We start from the raw sequence: 9,652 nt of genomic DNA, 5'->3' as shown, positions 1-9,652 counted from the left end.
GGCGCATAAATTTTTCCCCTGACTCTGTTAATGGTCCATAAGGTGTAGGGATTGGGACTGATTATAATGCTTATGATTTTTTCAACAGCAATTCTCCCTACAGGGGGGGAGTGCTCCATCACTCCGCCAAGCGGTATCTCACTGAAGACTGATTTCAATCTGTGCTGTAGCAATTGGGAAAGTGACAACACCCCTCTGTCCTACAAGTTTCAATACAGGCTAGAGAACGGACTGTACAATGTGTTATATCATGGCGTTAACAACAACATAACTACCTCTTGGATACCGCCTGGGAACAATGCAGACAACTTTACTGTCAAATTGAACGCGACAGTGACTGACAGATTTGGAAATTCTGCTTCCCCAGTCTCTTTGACAGTTCAGGTAGGTCGCAAACCAATAATTTAACGTCTGGCATGAAAGGACGTGAGAATATTTTAATTTATATTGGTCCCTGTTAGTAATAGATCAGTTTTAGTTCTAGATACCTGCTTTTGACTTTTGCAGATCCAGAAAATAAGACCTGATGATATCACAAACCTTCTAAGGGCGAAAAACAGTTTATTTAACAAATTCATCGAGATCGGAAACCTGAGAGAAGCGGCGCTGATAGCAAACGCTATCCTTCTACCAATTTCACAAGAAACCTCAATGGATTTGCAAAAGAAATACAAGGTACTTTTCGAATCCAACTTGTTAATTAAAAAGTTTAAAAAAATACTTCATTCTGATTGTGTCCGAAAAGCAAATAGTTTACCAAGAGCCAAACATACAAAAAAGGAACAAAGTATTTGTATGAACAAAAGATGATAATAATAAAAATCAATTTTCGAAGAACAGACAAGTATAATGCATTAAATAGATGAACAGATTTTTGCGAAAAATGGAGCTGTGTTAAATATCTGATGTTTTTCCAGCGCGAGAATCGTTTCTTCCATGTTAGATGTTGACTTTCTATTATTCTTGCGTGTTGAGCGTGTGAGAAAACAATTTCATCTTCCGTTCTGACGAGTGAAGAACGCTAAGGAACCTTGAATCAAATTTCAAGCAAATAGTTACAACCTCTTGAAATTGAAGTTTGAAAATCCATTTCATGGGCGGAAATCACCGGACATTCCTTTATTTCAACTTAGAAGTTTTCGGTGATTTGATGCATTTAGTTAAATTATACTCTTGCAAATATATCATTTGACGGGTTTTAACTGACAATGTCATTGGGAAACCGGATACGTTGAGTCTAAATATGCCTTTAGATATATTATCTTTGGAACGAGCCTCATATGCGTGATACAGTCTGGCTGCCTAATTCTTCATTGGCTTAAATAACTTTAGGCTAATATCTTTATCGTTGTTTAAGGTTATGAACCACATCCTTAAAGAAATTTCGCCCTTGGAAGCGAAAAGTGTGTCCGAGCTGCTTCAAAAATCATCAGTTATCGGTTCTGCTCTTCAGGTCCTGGAGAAAGTACCTCACCCGTTTTTGGTAAGTTAATTACGTAATATCGATTGGGGCTGGAATAGCCTTGGTTTTTACGTCAAGCCTTCACACCATGACACTATTTAGTCAGAAATGCTCAAGAAACAACAGCAAAGACGAGAAATACGGAAAAGCACGAACATGAAAAACTAGCAACTGTTGTGTTATCAAATGAACCAATCTATAATTTTGTACTTACTTTAGCTAATTCGCCACAAATTATTTCTACAAAGGTAAATGGAAAGAGATCTGAAAATAAGCATTTTTAGCTTCATTTATATTTATTTGCACTCCACAGAATTTATCCTTATCTGCCATCAGTTCAATGACGTCACGATTATGGTCTTTCGCCCAGAAACAAGACGTAGCAGACATACTGCTGACAGACCTATTAGCAGAAAACTTGGCTTCATGTCTTAATAGCGTTTTGAAGGCAGCAGCAGTAATTGCATCAGAAGACTTCAAGTCAAGTTTTCAGCAACTGGTACTGTAATGTACATTAGACTTTATTCATTGGCAAATGGTCCATTGCAGATTGTTGTTAACTTCACCGTTACTCCCTTCTTCATTCAGATTTTGGACCTTTTATGGTTTGTTTGTTTGTTTGTTTGTTTTAAGCTTGCGAAAATCCATAATTTGCTTACATTGTATGTTTGTTTTCTGCAATTTCTACAGGGTAAACTATTAGTGAAGATTTCAATGAAGGCCCTCGAGAAAGTTGCAGACTCAGTGTTAGCCTTGACAATACCTGATGAAAGAACGATATCATTCACAGCGGGACAAATATCCATGACAGTCGGAAGATATAGCCTCCAAAGACTTTCAGGACTGGAAATAAAAGCAGGAAAAGGCCGGTTTATCTTACCTTCTAAGAGCCAATTATTACTCGCTGGAGTAAACAAAACAAGTTTTGTAGATGTTCAGGTAGGTTTTCCTGCCCTTCGGGCAAATTTCAATCCAAGTATTTTTTTTTGGCAGATACCGACACCAGTAATATTAAAGTAGCACATTAGGTACCTTAAAGGTTCCTTATTACCTCCAGCAATCATATTTCTTGTTTTGCTTTTGACATGTTCAACTCTGTCACTTGGGACAACAATTAAGAATCAATCAAGCTTCATTTTCTTCACATCGCCTTAAGTAAACCTTATAACTGAGTTGATAACAGGATCAGGTCTTCCACCCGCCATTTCTCTTCGATTTTCATTCTGGTTTCAAAAGACTAACTCTGAAAATATTTCATAATAAGTGGCCACATGAATGTTATTTAATTTTCGTTGTTTTTCCGAATATATATTCAGTTTTATTTTGCGCTCAACTTATGATAATTCATGATTAGTACTAAGAATGAGTACCTTGTTTACGTGTTCAATTATAGCAGTCCACAAAAACAAACAAATTATTAATCATTCTTCTTTCAGATGTTCTCGTTTTCTTTCAACCCTTACACTTGGGACGGCACAAAGGAGCGAGCTGGCTCTGATGTTGTAACCCTGCTCTTGAAAAACAACGACAGCAAGCCTATTAAAGTATCAAATCTCACGGAAGATATTGTTATCGTTATGCCTTTAAAACTTCAGAAAATCTCTGCTTCAGAAAAGTCATGGTATTTCACAAAGAACTATGATCTACGTTTCCACGAAATAAAAGTCAAGTATGAAAACACCTTGCTGATAATGGAAATCAAACCTAAAGATCCAACCGTACATCTGTTTGTCTATATGCGTTTTGGTCAGCGACCGACAACTCAAGACTACGACTTCAATGCCACTATCTCTCATGACGAAAAGTGTGTTTGGATGCTAAGTGCACATGAAAAAAGTGAAGGGCAAACAGTCTGCTCCTTGAATCCAAATGCGACGATACAGGTTCTGGCTGAGCGTCCTGGGAAATACTTTCTCGGCTTAAAAAATTACAATGCTACAATGAACTTATTCCACACGAGGGAGAAAAGATCTTGTCTTGGTGGAAGGCGAAGGAAGCGCTCCTGCATCGAAGTCAAAGATCCACCACCCACCCCACCCCAGAGTCAAAATGTCCCTGTGATGCCAGTTTATGATTCCACAACAGACCAAAACTACACTCTGAAAGTTACCTTGGGTAGTTGTGTTTACTGGTCAGAAAAATTTGAAAAGTGGATATCATCTGGTTGTCGAGTAAGTGAAAAATTAAATAACGATTTTTCAGCGCAATCTTTTTTTTATCTAATTTGGCATTGTATTCAACACAGTTCAGATCATTTGAGCTTTCCTGTTTAATGTTTGCAAAAGTGCTGTGGTATTGTAATAATCTTCACTCATTAAGGTTATCATTGAATTCAGGCTAATCTTTGACGAGAGAACATTTTCAGACAAAAGTCGAATCGATTTGATAGCCAGCCGGGGCATAAAAGCGCCTTAAAAAAAAAACAGAGTAATTAATGGTGACAGCCAACATGATAATTTTATCATTAACATCTTCCTTGTATTTTATAATTTCAGGTTTTAGCAGAAATAGATGGATTTTTAAACTGTAGCTGTAGCCACTTGACATCATTTGGGGGAAGTCTTTTAGTTGAACCGAATCCCATTGACTTCGACAAGGTCTTAGTCGAGTTCCAGCAGTTATCAGAAACTGGAAATATCGCAGTAATTGTGGTTATTGCGGTGATTTTATTATGTTATGTGACTGTGCTCGTTATCGTAAGGAAATTCGACGAGGACGACGCGAAAAATGTGAGTGTCGAGGGAGATTTTGGTGAGGACTGTTGTTTTAACGGGGCATGCTCTCCAGCATAACCATTTCACTCCCATGATCTTGTTGTTAAATCTCCCTCCGGTTGCTATACAATTTTTTTGTAAATAAGTCATGACAATTTGCTAATAGATCAAGATAACAAAATCTACCTAACAATTCTGAGTATTCTCATGACCTGTTACCTAGATAATGTACGGATATTTTTGGGAGAAGTTGCATGTTGGTCACCCCTGGCAGTTAGAGTGTTGAGAAAATAAAAAGGTTTAAAAAAAATGAAGTGACAGCCCTTTTTTTTTTTTTGGACTGGAACCAAAACAGCGAATTAAGAATATAAATCAGCTAGCCATGTAATTCATGCTTTATCATGGTTTTTTTAGAAGGAATTACCGATCCAACTTCCATCACCTTCAAGCAGGAAAGAGTGGCATTCTTCAGCTTAGCCAAGAAGAGCCTGGTGCAGTGAATACGTTATTCTCACGAGGTAATTCAAATGTTTTTGTATTTTATGTTAACAAATCACTTGGTGCGATTCAAGGAGTGCAGATTGGACATGATAATTTTGGAGATAACCCCTCGTGGTACCTAGAAGAAATCCTGATTCGGGACGTACATTCCAAGCAGTCGTGGAAATTCATAGCCAATCAGTGGTTTGCTCTTGAACGCGGAGATGGGTGCATCGAGCGAGTAATCGACCAGACCTCAAATCATTTGGATTTTGGCAATGAAGTTGCGAGACGTTGGCGAAGAGGACTCGCGGAGTGGCATATTTGGATTTCAGTAGCAGCCAAGCTGAGAAAAAGTCGCTTTACAAGAGTACAGCGGCTTTCTTGCTGCCTCTCAGTGCTTTTGACATCTATGTTTGCTAACGCGATGTTCTACAAGTTAGAGGGCAAATATGAACAGCCTATCCAATTCGGACCGCTGAAAATGTCGTGGAGACAAGTGGTAACTGGAATTGAAAGCGCGCTTGTTGTTACACCCATAAACATTGTCATAGTGATTCTGTTTCAGAAAGGAGCTGAAAAGTCTGCGACGAACAATGACTGTTGTCTTAAAGGTACCCTGATCTCTGGTATCGCTTGGTGTTTGTTGTTTTTTTCTTGTAGTGTTTCGGCTGCGTTTTCAATTTTCTACAGTCTAATTTGGCAAAAGAGTGTCAGTGAACAGTGGCTGTCTTCGATGCTTATCTCATTCGCGCAGGATGTAACAATCAAGGAACCAGTAAAGGTGTTCTTCACAGCTTTAACATTTGCGGTCATTTTAAAGATAAAGGCGAAGAAATCAAAAGCACACGCCTGCGAAAGCCCTCAACAAGTTAAAACTGGGTACTATGAGAAACATTTTTGGACACTGCAATTATCAGATGTGGAAGAGATGAGGAGACGACAAGTTAAGAAACAGAACGTGACACGTTATTTCACAGAGTTGGGTTTATACTTGGTCTTCGTTTTCTTGCTTATGGCAGTGTGCTATGGAAACAGAAACGACCATCGGTACCTGATGACGAAATCAATCCAGGATGGACTACCAAACTTTGGCAAAGTGAGTAAGCATCATTTGATTATGATAAATCCATTGCTGAAATTCGTGTGTTTAATTTATCTTTCCCACGGAGATCCAAAATCAAATATATGAAGTAAAATTTTACTTTGCCGGCCTCTTCAAGAACTGACTAAGGCATTTTCTGCTTTTGTAACGGATATTTTGAGTAGGAATATCCCTTAAGAACAGGGTACCAGAGATATGTTAGTGCGCGAGACCCAAATTCAGGACTGGAAAGAAATTCCAAGCAATAGATGTATAATCCCATGAAGACATTGGCATTCAATTCTGCTATAGGAGAAGAGCCAGAAAGCGGCAAACATAATATTTGAGGGGATGGGTGCAATGAAAATAAGCAAGAGAGAATAATAGCCTAAGACACGGTCATAAATAGTAACTCGCTTGTGTGACTCAAACTTCTGCTCGTCTATCCATACAGCTATACTTAAAAAAAAATTATATATATATATATAGGAAGTCTATGTTTCGGTTTTTCCGTATTAAAGTGCTTGATACATGGAAGTACAGCGTGATATGAATTGAGCTGGGGAAAAAAAACAGAGACCAAGGTTTTTCTCGACAAGCCTGTTTCGTGATTAGATCATTCTTCAGGGGATTTTAATGGAAAGAATCTTTGTAACCATCGAAGATATACTATAAAATTTGCATAATAAATGCGGCGGTAAATTTAGGTGCTTTGTTCAGCTGTTGCGCAGTAACGCTTTGTTTCTGTGAAGGTATGAATACACGGGTTCATTACCCTTGTTAACTGATGACAATTCAATTAAAAATTCATTTATATATATATATATGTATATATATATATGTATATATATATATATATGTATATATATATATATGTATATATATATATGTATATGTATATATATATGTATATATATTTATTTATTTATTTATTTAACCCAATGATCTTGTACTAGTTCAGGTGACAAACAATACAATGTACTGGAGCTGGTTAGAGCGTGTTTTCATCCCAGGTGTGTTTTCCGGCAGATGGCACAACGGTCAAAGGGATGAGCAAACAATTTATATTGGTAATAAACACTCTCTTCTCGTCGGAATGGCTCGAGTAAGGCAACTCAGAGTGAAAGCGAGTAAGTTTTTTTCTATTTTTATTCCTCTTTGCATTTCAGTGAAAGGCTATTTACCCACACACGTCATTTCACATATTATAGTTATACATATATAATTTTGCCTGATAGAGAAGCAATCGGTGCACAAACTTAATTATAGAGTTAACCAATAGCTTATTGAAATTCTTAAAGAGAAAATATTGAACATGCACTGGTTACAATTTTCTCGACTCCTGACCATTCTGACAATTATCTAGACGAGTGTTTAGGTAGGTGCGTTTTATTATGAACGTTGATTAAATTTAGGTTTTGATGACGGCGCTCCTTTCCTCCGAAAGCAAATGCTACTTTGAAGGCTTCTTATAATTATCCATAACAAGAGATGTCCATATTTGTTAAAAGTACGAAATGTGCCATCCCTGAGTGAAATGAACACCAAAAAAACTTCCTAATCATGATCTTTTGTTTCAACTTTCAGTGCAATGTAAAGTCCTAAACTATATGGAAACATCGTTCCAAGAATGTTTCAAAGGATACTCGACAAAGAACGAAGACAAGACCGCCTACAACAAACCGGGCTGGAGGCCTGTCGACAATGCTGCAAGGAGTGACGAGTTATTACAACTTTGCCCGAAGCCATGGCGATATCAACATGCTGAGGAAACCGACAATACACCCAGGTGGGGACATTTCTCCTTTTATTATGGAGGAGGATTTGTAGCAGACCTCGGTTATGATAACCATACGGGGTTCAGCATAATAAAAAATTTACAAAACAACGGTTGGCTTGACAGGCAAACCAGAGTTGTCCTAGCAGAGTTTTCCACATTCAATCCGTCGGTGAATATTTTAAGTGTTGCCACATACTTCTATGAAGTTGATGCATCTGGACTGAGAGCAGCCTCCATGCAAATTCGTGTTCTTTCACTTGATTTTATGGGCACACCCTCGCATCAGTTTTATTTGATTTGCTTGTTCCTGTACATTGTATTCGTTTTTCTGTATTTTGGAAGGGAAACTTTCAGACTTTACAGTCATCGTTCTCGATATTTCAAGTCAATCTGGAATTGGGTCGAGATATTTCAAATTGTTTCTTCACTGATTTCCGTGGTGATGTACATAATACGACAAAGGAAAACCATTTCAACCATGGGAAAACTGCATAAAAACATTTACGGAAATCTAAGTTTCCAAGAAGCTATCACTTGCCAAGAAGTGGAAAATGTGGTACTTGGAATTCTTACTTTCATCGTCACCACCAAGCTATTGCGAATCATTCGCTTCAACAACTATGTTGCTTTATTCTCCACAATATTGAAGATATCTGCACGATCTTTGTTATCCTTTAGCATCGTTTTATCCATTTTCTTTGTGGCATTTTTGCACTTCGGTGTCTTAGTGTTTGGCTGTGTATCTGAGCGCTACTCTTCGGTGCTAAAAGGAGCCTATTTCCAACTCGAGCTAATTCTTGGTCGAGTGAAAGCTAGACCAATCAATGAATTATTACAGGCCGACACCATATACGCCAAAATATTCGCCTTCTTAATTCTCTTCACTCTCACTATTCTCTGTATGAACTTCTTTATTGGCATAATCAACGATGCTCTTTTGGATGCTAAGAACTTTGTGAGCGAAAGTGAGCTGTATGATCTTATCGATGAGAACCGTTGCTCGAGCTTAAAAGAAAGAAAAGAGTTTTTCGATGCAATCAGTAACAAGTTGAAACAGCCGAGAACCTCTAAAACGTCAGCAGAAGTGAAGGATAAAGAATCTGGGAACATTGGCCTTGAACCCACGAACAATTCCAATCTTAACTTTGATTTAATAAGTCAAGCTATCATAGCTTGGAGGAAGAAAAGATCCAGAGAAACAATAGATAAACGGCAATGCAGTACAAGGAGACAAGCATTGTTCGACAGGATAAGCAACATGTTAAAATCTCTGAAAGGTGATAGCAATGACGACTGCAGCAAACGTACAGAAAAAAAGAAAGTAAGATTTCGAGAGGATGTCGTCGAGTCTTCCTTCCGTAAATTACGTAAGAGAGAACATGACTTGTTACAGCGGCTGGAGAGTATTGTTTCAGGGTTCACAGCAGAAGACGAAGAATTCGATTATTTATTAATAACAGCAGAGGTCTATCTCTACTAGGTAGAGAGAGTAAAAAGAGAAGGTGAAAGGAAGTAAAATATTTCATCGAAATCATTTTAAAAAAAACAGATCGTTAAGCATAAATCATCTCGAACACACAAAGAAATAGCAGGAATTCCCCAGCGTTTCGTAGCATTGTGGCAAATAACAAAAAGAGGATAAATACTTAGACAGTCATTTTTTTTTACATTTTTTATAGCTGATCTCAAAGGAAGAACCTGTATACAATTTTTCTTTGGAGCCTATTGATTGGTTACAAATATGGCTCGTATTCAACGGCAAAAAATATGAACTGCTTCATATCATTTAAAATAGAGTTACACGAAGGAAGTTAAGTATTGTTATGTTATATAATCCGTCTGTTATATATATTCTGCTGCAAAAAGATGGAACGATTTAGACGAATATGTTCGAGCCTCAATGACTTTAAGAAGATTTTAAAATTGTATTTGAGACTATTGATCATTTTATTGTTTAGCAACAAGTAGCCTTTACTTGTCTTATTTAATATATTTGATTGGTTTCATTTATTGAAATATAATAATGAAATTGAATTAGTGTTTTCCATGAATAAGACTTACCTATTTACTCACCTAGACAGTTTCTTTGTTTGGAGAAATTAGCACCACTATGCTACTCTAAAATTTGGAAC

General features: G+C 37.3%; 2 protein-coding genes across 2 annotated transcripts; both read left to right on the top strand.

Moving 5' to 3' along the window:
* Positions 1-1,866: 1,866 nt before the first annotated feature.
* Positions 1,867-4,254, top strand: LOC131780624 (polycystin-1-like protein 2). Its single transcript, XM_059097232.2, has 4 exons — positions 1,867-1,961; positions 2,153-2,401; positions 2,899-3,633; positions 3,958-4,254. The coding sequence occupies exons 2-4, from the start codon at positions 2,177-2,179 to the stop codon at positions 4,252-4,254; spliced, it is 1,257 nt and encodes a 418-aa protein (XP_058953215.2). The 5' UTR covers positions 1,867-1,961; positions 2,153-2,176.
* Positions 4,255-4,674: 420 nt separating this feature from the next.
* On the top strand, positions 4,675-9,000 carry LOC131780623 (polycystin-2-like protein 2). Its single transcript, XM_059097231.2, has 4 exons — positions 4,675-4,694; positions 5,320-5,755; positions 6,702-6,870; positions 7,328-9,000. Exons 2-4 carry the CDS (start codon positions 5,393-5,395, stop codon positions 8,998-9,000), a joined length of 2,205 nt encoding a protein of 734 aa, XP_058953214.2. The 5' UTR covers positions 4,675-4,694; positions 5,320-5,392.
* The last annotated feature ends 652 nt before the right edge of the window (positions 9,001-9,652 follow it).

Source organism: Pocillopora verrucosa, chromosome 5 (genome assembly GCF_036669915.1).
Source record: "Pocillopora verrucosa isolate sample1 chromosome 5, ASM3666991v2, whole genome shotgun sequence".
NCBI lineage: Eukaryota > Metazoa > Cnidaria > Anthozoa > Scleractinia > Pocilloporidae > Pocillopora > Pocillopora verrucosa.
Note: the sequence above shows the minus strand (reverse complement) of the source record. Positions and strands in the feature narration are given on the sequence as shown.

What these genes read in the sequence shown, in the direction of transcription:
- LOC131780623 (XM_059097231.2), top strand. Translation starts at nt 5,393, where the DNA reads ATGCTTATCTCATTCGCGCAGGATGTAACAATCAAGGAACCAGTAAAG. An exon ending in GACTACCAAACTTTGGCAAA is followed by an intron (nt 5,756 to 6,701) that starts GTGAGTAAGCAT and finishes GTACTAGTTCAG; the next exon opens with GTGACAAACAATACAATGTA. An exon ending in GCAACTCAGAGTGAAAGCGA is followed by an intron (nt 6,871 to 7,327) that starts GTAAGTTTTTTT and finishes TTCAACTTTCAG; the next exon opens with TGCAATGTAAAGTCCTAAAC.
- LOC131780624 (XM_059097232.2), top strand. Translation starts at nt 2,177, where the DNA reads ATGAAGGCCCTCGAGAAAGTTGCAGACTCAGTGTTAGCCTTGACAATA. An exon ending in CAAGTTTTGTAGATGTTCAG is followed by an intron (nt 2,402 to 2,898) that starts GTAGGTTTTCCT and finishes TTCTTCTTTCAG; the next exon opens with ATGTTCTCGTTTTCTTTCAA. An exon ending in GGATATCATCTGGTTGTCGA is followed by an intron (nt 3,634 to 3,957) that starts GTAAGTGAAAAA and finishes TTATAATTTCAG; the next exon opens with GTTTTAGCAGAAATAGATGG.